This window comes from Zeugodacus cucurbitae, chromosome X (genome assembly GCF_028554725.1).
Source record: "Zeugodacus cucurbitae isolate PBARC_wt_2022May chromosome X, idZeuCucr1.2, whole genome shotgun sequence".
Taxonomy (NCBI): Eukaryota; Metazoa; Arthropoda; class Insecta; order Diptera; family Tephritidae; genus Zeugodacus; species Zeugodacus cucurbitae.
This window is the reverse complement of record NC_071672.1, coordinates 31,693,705-31,711,477: the sequence shown is the minus strand read 5'-3', so window position 1 is coordinate 31,711,477 and position 17,773 is coordinate 31,693,705. Positions and strand designations below refer to the sequence as shown.

At 39.4% G+C, this 17,773-nt stretch overlaps 2 protein-coding genes across 9 annotated transcripts in view; one reads left to right on the top strand and one right to left on the bottom strand.

Moving 5' to 3' along the window:
- Nucleotides 1–700, top strand: part of LOC105219316 (uncharacterized) — a 60,476-nt gene extending 59,776 nt beyond the window's left edge. Inside the window, exon 14 of the transcript XR_008472184.1 lies at nt 44–700. The gene's annotated coding sequence lies outside the window, so the exon portion shown is untranslated. The remainder of the gene's footprint in view (nt 1–43) is intronic.
- A 3,245-nt stretch (nt 701–3,945) lies between these two features.
- Nucleotides 3,946–17,773, bottom strand: part of LOC105219315 (uncharacterized) — a 29,712-nt gene continuing 15,884 nt past the window's right edge. For 7 of the 8 annotated variants that reach the window (XM_054235625.1, XM_054235621.1, XM_054235622.1 and 4 more), the window contains 7 exons: nt 16,912–17,124; nt 16,156–16,846; nt 12,381–16,073; nt 10,451–11,404; nt 10,219–10,384; nt 8,854–9,216; nt 3,946–8,787 (listed from right to left, as the gene is read on the bottom strand). In XM_054235625.1, the coding sequence (XP_054091600.1) occupies nt 5,179–8,787; nt 8,854–9,216; nt 10,219–10,384; nt 10,451–11,404; nt 12,381–15,940 (8,652 nt within the window). In that variant the 5' untranslated portion in view covers nt 15,941–16,073; nt 16,156–16,846; nt 16,912–17,124 and the 3' untranslated portion in view covers nt 3,946–5,178. The remainder of the gene's footprint in view (nt 8,788–8,853; nt 9,217–10,218; nt 10,385–10,450; nt 11,405–12,380; nt 16,074–16,155; nt 16,847–16,911; nt 17,125–17,773) is intronic. The other variant, XM_054235620.1, reaches the window with a different exon arrangement.

Genomic DNA, 17,773 nt, shown 5'->3' with positions numbered 1-17,773 from the left:
GTGTACAAAAACTAAATTTAGATGTTAAATACATATTTTGCAGGATAAGCATTAAGCATTCTTCGATCCTGGTGAGCGAATGATTACTATATAACCTGAAACAAAATTAGAACATTATCCGCAGTCGCCAGATTTAAATGTTAAAGAGCATTTGTGGGATCACATCGGAACATTACATCCTCATTAAAAAATATCGGAAGAATTCACTAAAACATTCTCTTTTGATGCCAAACCGAGTGTCGGCTTTGAAACCAGGGAAGAAGAAACAATGGCGGCTCCAGTCGAACCTCCAAAGGTGCATCATGTGGATGCAATTAACTGTGAGTGCGAAAATGTATAAATGTATATATATGAAGTTTCAAAAATATTTTACTGAGAAGTCTATAAGAAGAGGCATTGCAAAGGAGTTTGCAATTAAAAAAAGACGTCAGCTTTAAATGACGGATGTCTGGCAAACTGATTTTATACCGAAAACCGAAAACACAAAGTGTCATAACTAAGCTATAAACAAAGTTAGTTGTTAAAATTGGTACAAAGGATCGCACTAGGAGGGGGCATATTTGGATGTAATTTTTTGGGGAAGAGGGCAGGGCAACGCCCACAAATATTTTTTTTGTATATGTCTCGCAAACCAATAAAGCTATACAAACCAAACTTTCTGCAGTCATTTCCTTACGTACCCCATCATACACCATGAAAATAGTTAAATTCGGATAATAACCACGCCCAATTGAAAATTACTAAAAGTGCGTTAACTCAGTAACGAATAACATCAGAAACACTAAATTTTACAGAAAAAATGGCAGAGAAAATTGCGCTCAGATTAAAACAAATGGAAACTGGAAATGGCCGTGGTGTCGCCCACTTATGGGTCAAAAACCATATCTCATGAACTGCTCGACCGATTTCAATGAAATGAGTGTAATTGCCTCAGGCTTCATATACTATGTATAAAGATATTCGCTAGTGGGATATAGTGTCTTTTATGCCGAATATATGGGTCAACTTGTGTGTTATCTTTATAAAATTACATCAATAAAGAACTTTCCCCCATTGCCTTACTTGTTTTCTTTGTATTTTAAGAAAGCGAAAGTACATACATTCGCTTGATATTTCTTGGCGATTATACGATTTTTTTATGAATAGGCCTGACATTATGTAATTCGTATTAGTGGAAGTCGACTGTATTTTGATAACCGCTGTAGGATTTGCTCACTGCCCGTATCGTTTCCCACGAGTCATTGATTGAACTTCCTTTTATACCCATATAGGAGGGGAAAATAACTATCCATATTATCCGCGTGATAAAAATATACAAAATAGAGAAACAAAATATTTAAGAACGTTATAATTATGAATATCTATGTGTAATTTGGAAATCCAAGAAATTGTGCAAATTGATGCCAGCGCCAATAGAACGTATAGAACAGAAATAAAGGGGTTTTCAAAAGGGACGCTACAAAAGTAGACCGATAGGGACAGCAAACGCCGCCATAGTTTTTCCCGCTCTTTTGACATTTCTCTTCAGTAAGGTTTGCCATTTCATCATTGAAAGATATAAGTACATACAATCTAACAACGAGTCGAAATTATTAAAATCTACTACCGAAATTCTGAGTCAGTGGCCTCAACTTTAAGAGCCCTACGTCCAATTTATGGTCGTCATAATCGTCCCGTCTGACCGCTCAATAATAACCAAATATTTTTGGCCCGAGTTGGATGATAGGCACTTATACAGTATGTGGTTTAAACAGGACACACGCACAAGCCACACAACGAATCAAAAATCGATTTTTTGAAAACCAAGTTATTTCACGAAAAATGGTTCAGCGTCTGGACTGCTGCTAGCGTGCCCGTAGGGGCCATGTACAGGAAATCGAGTTCCATACCGTTTCTTTTATTCAAAAAAAATGTGTTGCGTTCTTGAAAAACCCTTTACTAGCACAGCTTTTTCATGGAAAAATTTTTTTTTTCATACAAACTTCCTTCATTATTTGTACCACACTGATGCCGCTGTTTACGCTTGATTTATGTACATATGTATTTGTGTGGTAGAAACGTAAGTTTAAAACTAGTGTTATTTGCTTTTTAGAGCAAAAAAATTTAAACAGTTATATATTTATTATATTAAAAATGTATCATTGCTAAGCATTTTTTTATTTTATAATTTAATCATCTTCGTGCCACTTACAACTATTGTCAAATCTAAAAATCAATAGTATTTCCATTTTGTTAGAGAACACGAATGAATTTTAAAAAATTTCAAAAGTTGTCTACCAGTTGCAACAAACAGCAAATTTTTCACTGTACATATAATATCTATATATATGGCAATTAAATTTTCTCGTAGACAGTATATGTGTATATATGTATTTGAATTTTCAATTGTTGTGTGTAGTTGTGCTAGTAGTTGTGAACGCTTTTAATTCAGTTGTTTAGTTTACTACAGTTACAACGCTTAGTACAATATTTGTTGCGTTTCACTATGTAGTTTTTTATAGATTTGTTTCGATTAAGTTTTGTTTTAATACACACATACATACTGTCCTAAAATAATTTAATTTATATTAGCCGTTTTTATGCGCTTTCGTTTGTATGGAACCTTGCGTACTTGCTGTAACTGTTTATTATTAAGTGAAATAGTACGCGAAATTTACAAGTTGCGTAGAGATGTCATTAGTTTATGCTATATACTTAATTTAATATGTGATTCTTCGTTCATACAACACAACTTATTTGTGTACTTATTTTTATTTTCATCTTTATGTTTATATATTATTTTGCTATGCTTTAGTTATATAATAAATTCTTAAATAAATTTCAGTAGTTTCCTCTAAGTTGAGATTAATCAGTTTACTTAGGAAAATAAAATGTTAATAATCACACAGTTAATTTTCATGCTTTCATTGTTGAATATTATTTTAAATTATGCTTTTCTACATAATAGCTTTTGAAGCCGTTTATGTATAAAATATGTATATACATAAAAATATATTTACTTTTTATTTAATTTCTTAAAATTAGTTTAAAAGTGTTTTTTTTTTATTTTTCATTTTCGTAAGTTTCGCTTTGCTTTGTTTGAAATATGTACTTAGTAAAATTTTCACTCGCTATTAAGTTTTTGTTTGAAAATTCTCTACGCATCTAAATTACCACATTAATTTCATTTGTAGTTAAAATAAATATATATATATATATGTATATGTATGTATGTGATTGGCGTTGCAACCGTTTAGCCGGTTATAGCCGAATCGACGATAGTGTATATATATATGTAATATATATATGTTGCTACATTTTATAACAAACAAAAATTTCTTTAAGCCTTCTTCTGTTCATTTGCATATATGTAAATATGTGATTGTTGGGCAAGGACATGCGTATTTTATGGGGATATGATTATAAGAGTAAGGCTCTATAAATAAAAAATATGTCTTAACGAGCACCACTAGTTAAACTGGCATGCTAGATGCTAACAATAAAACTTCAAATAAATATTGAACTTTTTATGTATTCGATAAGGAAAGGAGTTTTCAATAAGTTTCGTAACGGCGACCGTTTTTTGGTATTTTTGTAAAATTGGTTTAAAAAATGCTATCACACATATTTTTGAAAATTGGTAATTTCTGAATTTCAGGATTACGTAACACGAGATACAATGTATTTCATACACATCTATAAGTATGTATAGTATTAAGAAATTCGATGATATGAGTAGCCATTAGTAGACTGTATTTGAATTTATATAGGCTACTGAATTATAGATTACAGCATAATTTCGCTGACTTTCACTTTACAGTTATTAGCTATTTAACTCATTACACTAGAAAACGCAGATAACAACCCAGAGTTTACATTTTTGTGTAGCACTGTTTGCAGTATTTAAATATTATTTATTTGTAGGTTTCTCGTGAAATTACTTATTTTTTGTGCATTAATGTATGCATTACGCAAGTTGATTTTTAATTTTACATTTTACAGTGTTTTTTTTTTTTTGGTAACAAAGCGAACTAGAAACAGTTCTCCAGCCTGCAGTCGATATGTTTCTAGTTAAGGTCGTTCGTTGCTACTCAATAGCACAGCATTCAAAGAGGGGGTCATACCATGGTAGGTGGTACAAAGAAGGGTTGCTTATAAATACCTGGCGCTCTCCGTACTAAGATAGCCTTGCTTGTGCGAAGCTATGGGGCTATGTGCAAAGAACCTGTTTTCCGCCACAATCGTGGGTCCAATGTAAGAATGCGGATAAAATAAAACACCAGAGGGGACCTGCACTCCTTAAAAATGCGTTGTTGTACCGTTTGTAATGAGCTCTAAAATGGAGAAGTCAAAAACAGCAGCGAAGCTTGGTCTAGCAGTAACGCCTTGCACTAGTACTGGAGGTGCAGCAAAAGGCAACATCAGCAGCCTCAAGCAAGCCTAGTATCAGGCAGAACCTAATCAGAGGCGAAAGGAGATTTCAGAGGTGGAGTTGCTGGAAGTGTTTTCGCCAAACGAATGGCCTATGCTTAAGCTAAGTATGCGGAGATGAATGCACGATGCACCTCTATCTATTAGAAGAGTACTGTTAACACCACCAATCAGGAAGATCACAATGAAGTCAATCAAGTCTCTAGGAGTCAATCGACTGTGCGAAGGCGGTGTTATCTATATTAGACTTGGACCGCCAGAAAAGGTCAGAGGTCTACTGAAGAGGCTAAGCCTAACAGTATCCTGACTATTACACAAATTTGCAAGGTATTGCTTTAATATTCAAAAACAAAATCGGGGTTGTCATCTACTCATCTACGCTCTCCAGTTACATACGTAACACAACACTTTAGCAGCATATGTGCCACGAAACTTTGTGTATGATAAATAGGATATGGCAATCTCCTTGTTCACTCATACGCAATCATAAAAGCAGATATGGTTTATTATACAGCCGGAAAGACAGACAGACCCACCAAAGATTGGCTATATTAAAATGTTTTTAGAATTTTAGTCTTTGGTTGCCTTAAATTGTTAAAATACATATAAGTATAAATGTAAATATATACACATACTTATAGTTTTTATACTACTTGAGTTACTTCCCAAGTATTAAAATATGATTTTGGCTGATATTTATTTGCGTCCAGCTTGGCCCAATTACTCCTAATCATATGTATACACATAATTTGGATTTAGTGTTCACCATCAGAACCCTCCATAACCACTAATATCGGACGGTTTCAGTCGATCAAACATCGATAACGCATGAGCATGAGGATGATGTCCGGGATGATGAGTATGATAAACGGCTGCGGCAGCAGCCGCGGCAGCCGCAGCTGCGGCAGCGGCGGATACCGCACCAGGCGGTGGTGGTGGTGCGTTCGTCTCTGGCGACTGTGCATGATGCGAATGCAATGCTGTGGGGTAATTACTCTGGGCTGCAGCTACGGCTGCAACAGCTACTTGGCTGCCATACCCGTAAGGGTAGTTGGGACTGGGTAAATGTAGGGGCGCGGCTTGTGGTGCACCTGGGACGTTTGGCGTACAATAAGGATTACCGTAATCACTGTTAGCACTGTGTTGTGCTGCTGCGCCATATGCTGAGTGATGATGATGATGATGATGTGCTGGATGATGTGGCGCCAAGTGGTGGTGATGATGCGTTGGAGCTGGTCCATACATGGAGTTTACACCTGTCATATGCGGTGGCAAATGTGCATGCGTATACATTTGCTGATGTGCGGCATGGTGTTGCGCAGCGTGATGAGCAGCCACTGCAGCAGCAGTACTGGGTGATGTCTGTAAATGATTGGTGGGTGAATTCGCTGCTGCAGCAGCTAAGGCAGCTGCGGCCATAAAGTTTGTATGGTGATATACATTGCCCGCGGCAGCTGCTGATGTTGTTGAGGACAATGAAGCATAATTGTTGTTGTTGCTGCTGCTGCAACTGTTACTGGGCGTAACAGATGAGGCGGCTAAATTGCTTACGGAAAAGTTATGGGTACTTATATTGTGTAAATTTGTTGTTGTCGCATTATTGTAGAGGCTGGTGGGAGCTGTTGATGTATTGTTAGTGCCAGTAATCGGTGGCGTGCATGCATTCGAAGTGTCTTCAACCAAACTGTTGGCTGCCGGACTATGCGTATGGCTAGCTGTGCTTGTCATCGGTGTTGATTGTAACAAAACATCGGACATTAGTGGTGTGCTTACTGAACTGCCGTATGGCTGATGTAACGAAATTTGTTGTTGTTGCTGCTGTTGTTGTGTCTGATGATGGTGTGGTGACATCATTACTGGTGATGAAGCAGATGAGGAATTAAGTCGATGTATGCTATAATTACGTGGCGAACTCGAGTTATATAAACCATTAACGGGGAGTGGCGTGTTGCTGCCGCTGCTATTATTACCCGCTATTGTATCACTCGTTTCGGAAACGGCAGGAACTGTACTATTTTGTGTACAATAATGGTCTGCATGCATTTCAACTGCGGAATCACCTTCCACAATGTGACGTTGCTGCTGGTGCATATGCTGGTGTTGTTGCTGCTGTAAACTTTGTAAACGATTTTCCACAGCTGCACTTACGGCGCTATTTCCCACCACTGGTGATACGGATACTGAATCATTATCGGATAGTGCAGGAATTTGATCGACTAGTGACTCCAAACCAGAGAGACTCTTGCTACTCATATCTGTAGCTAGACGTGAGTGATGATGCGTTAAATGACTGTGTTGATGCTCATTAACATGCTGCTGTTGCTGCTGGTTAGAGTGATGTATATGCTGTTGTCTTGGCTGATGTTGGTGATGATGTAAATGTGGAGATGCAATGCCATAATTACCACCAACGAGGTCATCGTACCGCTGCTGTCGCGACCACTGCTCATGCATAGGTGTAGGTGATTGCTCACGACGCTGCAGCTGCTGGAGATGATGCAATTGTTGTTGCTGTTCCTCAAAGTTTAAACCCGGTTGTTGTTGTTGCTGTTGCAGATGTTCCGGTTGATGATGTGCATACTGTGCTGACAATGCCATGGCTGCGTGCGGTGACATCCATTGCTGGTAGTGTTCACTGGCTTGATGTTCAGCCGCCGACTCGTTTACCGGGCTTGCGTAACGTGTGCTGTGTTGCAACTGCTGATGTTGTTGAATAGCTGTTTGGGCTTGTATTTCAGTTGCACGCTGATCATGTATTTCTGTGCCGCGCTCATTTGTAAGGCCTGTACTCGCTGTGGGCGGCTCAAAATCCACTGCACATATATTTGGTGAACTTGGCGGTGGAGACTCACCCAATTGCGTTTCATGAGAAACAGCCATCGATACTTGCACAGTCGCGTTGACTGGCATTTCATTGACAACAAGTTCATTTGAAGTTACTGCGATCGGTGTGGATACAGTTGATACATCGTGGTGTTCCGAGCTGTTCGAGTTTATACCAGGCCCAATTTGCTTGCTGCTATAATAGCTATTGCTGTTGTTGCCGCCACTATCCATTTGTGTTGCGCCTAAGTTCGTGGGACTTCCAACGATGCCACTGACATTCTCATGTAATTTATCGCAATGCTGTTGATGTGTGGGCGGGGTAGATTGCGTTGAAGTTGGTGGCGTTATGCCAGAATATGAGCAATTCAGTGCTGGTGACCTCATAGGCGAATTTGATGTGTACATTTGTTGCGACGGCTGTTGTTGTTGTTGCTGCTGTGGCATGTCTTTATTACTATATAGTGCATTTACTTGCTGCTGCATGCGTTGCGACAAATTGCTATCCATGACGGAAAGTGATTGAATTGACATTGCATGTGGTTTGCCTTGCATTAGTGTATTTTGCATTTGGTTGACGTCATTTGTAGGCTTCACTTTCTTTGGTCGGCCGCGCTTCTTCTTTGGCGTCTCGCAGTTGCCGTTGCCCATGCCGATAGCGGCACTGCCCAGAAGTGCATCGTTGCCACATTGACCAGGTACGCCACCACCCATCATCGACAAATTCAATATGTTGCCAAAATCGTTAGTGTTTGACATCTGCCCCATAATCTGCATACGATTACGTGCGGCTGTATCGATTAAATCCTGATCTTTAATCTTCTTTGGACGTCCACGCTTTTTTTTCTCCGGCGGTGGCTGTCCGTAATTTCCAGCGATCATATAGTTGTCATTTGTTTGCTGCATAATGGCCCCCATAACTGTGTTGCCTGCTGGTGGTGTTGGCCCAGGACCAGGTGTGTGCGTAGCAATATTGTGGCGTTCATTCTCATTTGTTCTATATATGTAGGTAGAATCGGTAGAACCCGCCTGAAATCTAGGAAACTTCTCCTGCTCCTGACGTATAGCACAATTCTCATCAGACATTGTATTACCTTCGCCCCTGTTTATACCGCCACCATTGTCGTCGACACTATTAGGACAACCAGTACAATTGCTAGTATCGACGCAAAGTCCACTGATATCATTATCTATTTCACCGGTTCTATGGTGTTGCGTCGGTATACCTCTTTCAACATCGTCCATTGGTCGCATTGACATATTGTTGTATGCAATTTCCATACCGTCTGTCGCCCTCGGTATACCTATTGCATTATTGGCTCCACAAAAAACTCCAACTGCTGAAGTAGTAGGAACGGAATTTTTCTCATTCTCTTGCTCACAAACTTGTTTAATTTTTTGCTCGGTGAATATACATTCGGACTCGTCCATATGCGGTATTAAACCATTCAAGTAGTCTCGAAATTTCTTAAGCGCAGCATAGAAGGGCACTTTATCTGCGGCGCGTGGCAACTGTGCACATCTTGCCGATGATGATGGCATCACCCATACATACTGTAATTCAAATAAATATCTAAATGTAAATGCATATTAATTAATATCAAATAACTTGTAACCTACGGTATCGGTACCCTCTACACACTCCGGTTGGCGTCCAAAATTAAAATCTTTCTTTCCAGAGAAAACTTCAAAAATTAATTTACCATTAAAAACGGCAATCTTTGGACGAAATCGTTGAAGTTTTTCAAGTAGAATGCGGCTACCCTCTTTGATTTCTTTACGCGTTAGGTCAGCGGAGCCCTTAGTCGCACGCTGTACCATATTCGTAAAACCAATGCCGTATTTTAAAAGTTTGTAATCCTGTTCAGCGCTCATTTGTTCTTGAGTAAGCCCGGATAAATACAAACATTTCCAGAAATGGTTGCCAGGTCCAGCATAATGATGGCCTTTATATGCAGCAAATAAACCTGGATTAATTCCAATCTGTAAGTAGAATAATAGGCAAGAATATGCGTTATTACAACAATCTGCAATGGCTATCATAATTAACATGTACGCTCAATTTTTATAGATCTGAAAATTTAACAACCAAAGTTCAATCATAACAGTATAAAGGGTGATCCATTCCGAGGTTCAAAAGATATTTCAAAATTATTATCGTTCGAAAGAACGTTCTTTGGCATTGTTTTTTAAAGACTATTTTTGCCCACGGCTACGTCCCAGATGGTCCATCCGTTGAGTTCAATTTCGATGACTAGTTCGAGCATTTCGACAGGTAACTGGCGAATAACACGTGTGATGTTTTGCTCCAAAAGAATCCATCGGGTTGCCCTTCGTCCCAAATGCGGCAATTTTTCTTGTTTACATACCCTTTGAGCCAGAAATGGGCCTCATTTGGATCGAAAACGTCGGATATTCTTGGCACTTTTCAAGAGCCCATAGAGCGAAACAATATCGCTTGGGAAGGTTGCAGAAGCTGTATTTTGTACGTTTTCAGTTTAAGATATCGAATCAAGATGGGTGATAGTGTTGCGAGTGGTACGCTCAGTAGGCCGATTATGGCTGATATATGTTGACTATAAGTTGATCGAAGCGCGTGAAACACATTCTTAACAGAACGTGAATTTTGGATTTAAAGTTGAACAACTTGTAAATGTGCTTCAGGCGTAAGTTTTTACATGATGAAAGGCCAAACAATAATGGACAAAAGTAATAGGACAACATGACACGACTCACACGTGGTCTGTCAGAAAAGGCTATTGAAAAAGGTACCTCTACTTGGATCAGCCGTTATAAAATAATGAGCTGTTCGTCCGTGAACTTCTACAGAACTTTGTTTCCTTTTAGATTAGAAATGTGTAGAAATAAAAAAGTGTAGCGAAACTTAAAAAAAAAAAAAACATTGTTATGACATTACGTGTGACTATATAAAGATAATAGCTGCAAGTTATTTCGAGCCAAGTTCAATTGGAAATTTACACTCACTATGACTATATCAAGATTATCACATAAATGGTCGGGTAGTGTACGCTTAACGACTTCTTCTTCGGACATTCCATTGAAGCGGTCATGCTTCTTGCGCTCCTTCGCCTTTAGAAGACCGGTAGCAGGATTTTCACTTGAATTCATTAATGTGTTGTCAGCAATGCAGCTTTATATCCGTAGAAATACATTAATTAAAACAAGTAGATTAGTTAAATTTTTTTAGTTTACTTACTTGGCTGACAATTCTCCATTTCCACCACTCGGTATACCGCATTCATTGTTCCCAGGTAGTAACTGCAAAGCTAACGGCAGTGCATTGTCGGTGCTTGGCTGAATTTTCTTTTTGCGACCACGTTTCTTTTGTGGTGGCCGTAGAATCGCATTGTTTTCTGTGAAAATGAATTGGTTTGAGGTCTGGGATTGTTGCGGAAGTTGTAGCTGTTGCTGCTGCTGATGCAAGTTTTGATGTATCACGTTCTGTTCCAACTGTTCGCTATCGCTTACACCATTTCCAGTTGAACTTGGTAGTTTACTTTTTAAATTATAATCCACTGATGGGGGTAAATCGCTACTGGACGTATGCAACTGCTGCTGTTGCGGCTGGTTTTGGTGTTGCTGTTGCTGTTGATTTTGATTTTGAATACTATAGATTTCATTCACATGATGACCGATCACATTAGCCCTCGAACCCATATAAGACGCTGCAGTTGCATCACTATTTTTAACCGTCTCACCGTTAAGTTGAGCGTCTTTTGGCATATTAATCACCCTATTGTTGCCACTACTATTTGCGTTTGAGACTTCTGTCGTCGTTCCCGCTATGTGCTCGTCCACGTAGGAATATCGTTCTGTAGGTAAATTTTTCTTCGCATCTAAGCCTGCTGTTTCGCCGCTTTGGTGACTTGTACTACCCATACCACGCAATGATCCTGCTGTATTATGCTGCGGCGATTGTTGTTGTTGGCAAGTTATATCGCCTGCAGTATGTTGGAGCGGCTGCTGTATTTTCATTTGTTGCTCATCACACTTCAGTTGTGGTATAAGATTGATACCTTGTTGCATCTGATGCTGTGGCGTCACCGAATGTGTTGATGAACTGTGCGAATTTGGCGTGAGCACATCACCGGCACTCGTCTCATAGCCATCATCTTGATTCTCGTGCTTCACGTGATTTGGTGAAAGACCACTGTAATAAAACATGTCGTTGAATATAATACGTCATCTTTATAACAAGCATAATTTTACTTCAAGAAATATTGTCTAAATAACTCTAAATAAATAAATACACATTTCACAATATCTGACATAACTCACTTCAGCTAAGACACATTTCTAATTGTAATTATATTGATTTCATATTCTCTTTAATTCTCTCTAATTACATACTTTTACAAACGCACGATGACAATGAAAAAAAAACAATCATATGTTCTGGTTGTCTGCAAATTTCAAAACTTTTCGAGGTTATGAAGTTGTTGTTTTAACGGGTATCCAGCCCTGCTGAAATGGAAAGTATAAGCCTAGTGGTCATCGAGTTCATGTAATGGTAGGCATAGGGAACGTGCTGGGCCTACAGTGCGGGACCAAAGGGGGAGGGTTGTCAGAAGAGTTGAATTCTTTGGGCATGCAAAATGATGACTAGTATCATGCGGGGACTCACGCACCCAGCACATATATATACTCTGTATGTCGGGGTACAGTCTGGATAAGTAGGAGTTTAACGTGCTACAATATCCAGAACGAGGTTGTGCAAGTATTTCGCTGGTTGCAAGTGACAACCCGAGCTCATCGTCTGCTATTATTGGCGGTTTGACTCTAAGTGAGCAAGGAAGGTATTAATGGATCCACTGTAAATGGCGTGTCGGAAGCAGTCCGCGTCCGCAGTTTAGTCGGCTTATTGCGTTATGTCGTCGACGTATTGTAGCAGCGACCTATTGATGAACCTGGGAGGCGGTTATGAACGCTTATAAAGTCGGTGTTGGCGTGCATATAACATAGAACAGCTCATAATAAAAAAGTGCAATATCTCATCGACAATTAAAATTTTTTGCGCATTTGTATCATTCAGACCGATATTTTTTTACTATTAAAAAATAAATAACATTACACACATGTATATTTAAATTGTATAAATGGGCAATGACTTCTCATACACTACTCACAGTTTATAGGAAGCATGTGGATCTTCTGAGAATTCGTCTATTATGAGGTCATCAATACTAGTGGGTGGCGGACGATTTATACGTTTCAAATCGGTTGATATATGCGGCTGTTGATGCTGCTGTTTTTTTGCGATTAACAGCAAATTGGGCTGCAATGATTGGTGTTGCTGTTGATGGTGATTGTGATGCAGTTGTTGTTCTTGTTGAAATTGCTGCTGCTGCTGATATTCATGGTGCTGCAATTGTTCATGCAAGCGTGTCTGGTCGCTAGTATGTTGTAGATATGCAATTAAATGTTGCTGCTGTTCCTCATCATGTCTTTGTTCTAGCTGACGGTGGTGTTGTTCGAAATGTTGGGACTGATGTTGGTTATGCCGCAACACATCATGCAATGGCTGTAATTGATGCGGGTGGCTATGGTGTAAGTTGTAATCGTGCAACGACATTTGTTGTAGCACTTGCGTTGTATCATGTGTATATGGTTGTTGGTGCTGATGATGATGTTGCTGATTCAACTCTTGTTGCTGGTGTTCATGCAGTTGTTGCCGCTGCTGCTGTTGCTGCATTTGTTGACACAGCTGCTCTTGCATATAATGTTGGATGTTCTGACTGCGTTGACTTGACTGTTGTAGCTGCTGCAGTTCAGTGGGGTATACATCCGTGGCATTTAGTGTGTTGGCAGCATCAATCGACTGCCGCGTTAAGTAATCACCTGCGTGTTGGTTTTTGTTCGCATGCTGCAGTTGTTGGTCCTTATCCGAAGCCGAATTGATAACATTTTGAATGTTGACAGCATGCTGTTGGTGTGGGATCTTTAACACTTCCTCGCTGGCATCGTCCGATATTTTGTAGCACAACTCCGCTGACAAGCATGACGCTGTGCCGCTATCAACAGCTGTTTGGCAAAAATTATTATCACTATTGCTATAACGTTGGTAGCGCTCATTCGGAGTTTGGGCCCAGGGCTCATTACGGTTATCTAAATTATCACTAGCACTGTGTGGTGTGACGTACGACGTTGCGGTTTCTGCTAACGTTTCGGGTAACTCTTGCGTTTGGTTCAAATTATAAGGACTTGCGTTTAAAACATTGTCATTGGCTATGTTTGTAGATGGCACTTGCTCCAAATGTTTGCCGTTTTCACAACTGCCAACGGTATTCTCGTCATATACTGCTGTGGCTGGTGTTGTTATTGCGGCTGCTGCAGTAGCAACTGATTTCGTATCATCAGTATTAGGAATCTTATTAATAGTAACATTTGTTGAGACACAACCATCGGTTATTTTAGTGTTAATAGTATTCATAGTATTAATAGTTGTTGTACTAATAGTACTTGTAGTGCTGTCACTTGCATTATTTACATTTGTAGCAGTTGTTGACACTGTTGGCAATGCTGTGCTTTTGTTCGCACTGGTGCTTTCGGCTATTGATGAACCATATTGATCGACTACACCTTTATCAATATACGCCGCGCCGTCTTGTGGTTCATCGTAATTGCGCTCCATGGCATTAGTGCTCGCACTGTCCACTCTATCGTAGACATCACATATATTTTCCATCTTTTCTTTGCAATTTCTGTGCTCATGCAAGTTTCTACACGTTGAAGCTACTATAGCTAACTGCTGTGAATTGCTATCACTTGCCGGTTCATCTATATACATTGACTGTTGCTGGCTGTTGCAATTTGTCATATTCTGCATTTGACTGCCGACATACGTTTGTCGTTCTTTATTACAGTTAATGCTTTTACTATCCGCGTTCTCATTATCATCCACGTTATTAGCACTGCTTTCATCACCAGTCAAATTACAATTTATGTTACTTTGCTGCCAACAGCTGACAACTGTAGTATTACCATACGACTTCTTCATGTCATTCTCAACATAGGCGCTTGTTGTCTTCGTTGGCGGTTGGCCATCAATCGGTGTGTTCAACAAATCATAACTATAGTTAGGAACACGTGCTGCTGCATCGGTTGTCTGGGTGTTTTTTATGGTTGTTGTGTAGGGTGCCACCGGTGTGCGCTCATCAGCCGCAATGAAATCGTGCAAGTTGCTGTGCTGTTGCTTGCCGGCATTTTCAATGTCTTCTGTTGCGCTTTGCTGTACACACTGTTGTTGGTTTAAATCCTGTCGTTGTTTTGTTAACTGCACCGCAGTTGCTGTTTTCGTAGTTGCAGCTGTATCAACCGTTTCATTATGTTCGTTAAACTGTTGATCGCGCTGAAATCTATCACCAGCTGTGTACTCTTTACCCTGATTTCCAAATATGCCGGCTGTATATTGTAGCGGTGTATCACTTGTTGTTTCGCGAATTTTTAAACTATTATTAACGGTAATATTGCCGAAATCATTATAGTCTAGTACACTGGTTGTGTCAATTTCAAGCCGTTGCTTATCGTGTTGTTCGTTCGACATATTCTCCGCGTCATGCTTGTCTCTAGAATTACTATTATCAGCATTGAAAAGCTCATTTTCACAACCATCGGTATGCTCATCATGCTCATCATTGGAAGTGGTCTCACTGCAATCAGAGCACGGCTCCAGCTTTTTGACCAGTTTCTGTACCGTACGCTTTCGATTTTTATTTGACGATGAGCGTTTGCTTTGATTTCGGCAACAGGCATCTTCATCTTGCAAAGATAGCTTGCGTTCCGTAGCACAATTTCGCTTGCCGACTTCGGTCAAAGTTGTTTCTTTCGTTTGGACAACGGCTATAGATGAACGCAGCAGCAGTTTTTTGGCGTGTGCCTCCTCATCGTTTATATCGGAACAGCCACTTTCGTTATTATTACTGCCGCAATTGGTTGATGCAAACTCGGACGTAGGTTGTGATTTCATCGATAACACTGTTGCGTTATTACCCTCGTCTGCTAAGCGATTTTCTAGCTCCATTTGTTGTTTTTGTTTGAGTTCTTGTTGTTGCAGGAGTTGCTGTTGCTGTTGCATTTTGTGGCGTGTAGTACGTGTATACTCTTCGTCCGATAAATAACGTTTACGTTTGCGTTCACGTTCGGTTGTATCCATTTTGTTGTTACCACCACTTCTACTAGTATTGTCACTGTTATTGCTTAATACGCGTTCGCTGCCAGCACCAAAGGGTACAGCGGCCTCATATAGTTCACTACTGCAATTAGAGTCGGGCAAATTATTATTAGTTCCGGATAAATGTAGGGTTATGTTCTGCGGATTCATTTCGTACTCCAGTGTAGTTGCTAAACTGTTGTTATCATCCACAATGCTGGATTTGGTTTGAGTTGACGTAAGCTTGTTAAGAACTGCTTGATTTGTTGTATTATGCTCTATTGTTTTTATACGTTCTCCTATTCTGTTATTGCTGTTATCTAAATGAAAGCACTTATTTTTGTGGAAACTGACGACTATGTGCTGTTGAAATAAGTGTATATTCTCAATTATTTTGGCAACAAGTGGGCTAAGTGTTTCATGCGAATTACGCTTTCTACTATTATTGTTGCACTTGTAGTTAATGTTAATTTCGTTTGCTGTACTAAGTGTGGCTAATGCTGTAATCGTCTCCCTGTATAGTGCTATCGTTTGCATATTTTACACCTTGCGATGAAGTGTGCAATCCAGTTACATGTATGTATGAAACGACCACATCCGGTAAATCTAACGGTTGTCAAACTAAAATTTTCCGTTGAGCCGCTGCACCAAAAGTTTAGATTCGTACCACCTAACGAGAAGGACATATGAATGTTTATAAATATGTACACAATATGTACACAAAAGTTAAGTAAATAAATCTATGTACGTACATATAAATGGATAAATTATCTGTTTGTTGTGTTTGAGCGACACCGAACTCGATGACTTTTTCTTGGTTTTTTGGGGTTATGTTAAAACTTTGAACTGATCGATTGAAATGGCCCACGTATTCGGATTCAGCATCCCCAAAAACATAGGGTACAACATAATAAGGACCCCAGAACCTCGGATTCAGTTTCAAAACTCTGATCTGACCGATTGAAAGGGACTGCGCTTTCGGATTCAACGACCCCAAAAACATAAGGTACACGTGGTAAGTTCGCCTGGACCACCAGAGTCTTGGATTCGGATTCGGTAAGACCACAGGTCAAAACCATGTTTCTTCCATGGCTGTGTAATAATTTAAAATTTTACAGTTTCTGGTGATATCGTTATGTTTTGAGTGCGAACAGTCTTCTCCGGGACTAGACGTTGAGCCGAAGTTACCATCGCTAGTGTGCGCTGTTCAATATCAGTTCAACTAAGTGCGGCGTGGACTGAATTGGAATTCTGTTCAAATGTTAAATGTCAAGATTAGAGTTGTCTGGGAAGAGGGGGTCAGTGCTCCAGAGCTGCTAATGTGCTGATAATTCTGTCTTTTGGCTATAACTTTTTATACCAGTCCATTTTCAAACTGTGGCATTGAGTTGCTTACTATAAAATTTAATATGTCCGGCTTTTTATTTAATTCTTATATTTTACCTTTTAAATAAAATTCATTTTTATAAAACCAAGTAAAACTCAATTAATATAACATCTGCACTTACATTTTCGAGTTTTGACCGTTAATGTAGCTTATGCCATCCAGTGTAGTACTTCCATTATTTTAGACTTTTTAGATTTGTTTACTGAGATCCATCAGTCACTTGTTAATCCACTATTTTTTCCTAAATATTAATGTTTTCGTGCCAAAACGGCATTTACTAGATAGAAGTCTGAAATTTATTCGTTGTTCAGTAAAGTACAAAGCCAAATTGAATCTGAAATGAAAAAAAAATTAACATCTAACTTTAATTCTTATAGACTTCAGATTTATTGATTAAGGTTTTTAAGAAATTTTATTATAGCATTCAAAATACACGTAGTCAACTTCGCCGCATACAGCAAGTGGTGATAGAAATAAAGAAATAAAGATATAGTTATCTTAGATTTCTAAGTGTCCTAGAACATCGGCTGAGTAAGTTGACGATTAACCGATTAGGATTCCTTCATTACAAATATATTTTCACATTCAAAGTGATGAGAAACCCCCCTTTTGATGACGACCCCTGCAAGCGTTTTATAGATCATGATTTGAAGGTATGCACCCGATATATCCAGACACTTAATTGGGAAGGTGCCTCTACTCAGCTGGTTGATGTCCTCATACAACTAAAGGCTGACATCACCGCCATCCAAGAAGTGCAAAGGACGGGATATCCTTGTAAAATCTACTACAGCGACAATATAAAGAAGCGCAAATTTGGTGTGTGATTTGCGGTTGAAGAGAGAATCTGTTGCCGAGTCCTGGCATTCGATTTTCCACTGGACTTAACTCCTGCTCTCTAAAAGCACTCAACAGCATCTCGATTTAAGAGAACGGCAACTCAAACTCACTGCGTACTACTGCAGCCGAAACAATTTGATTTC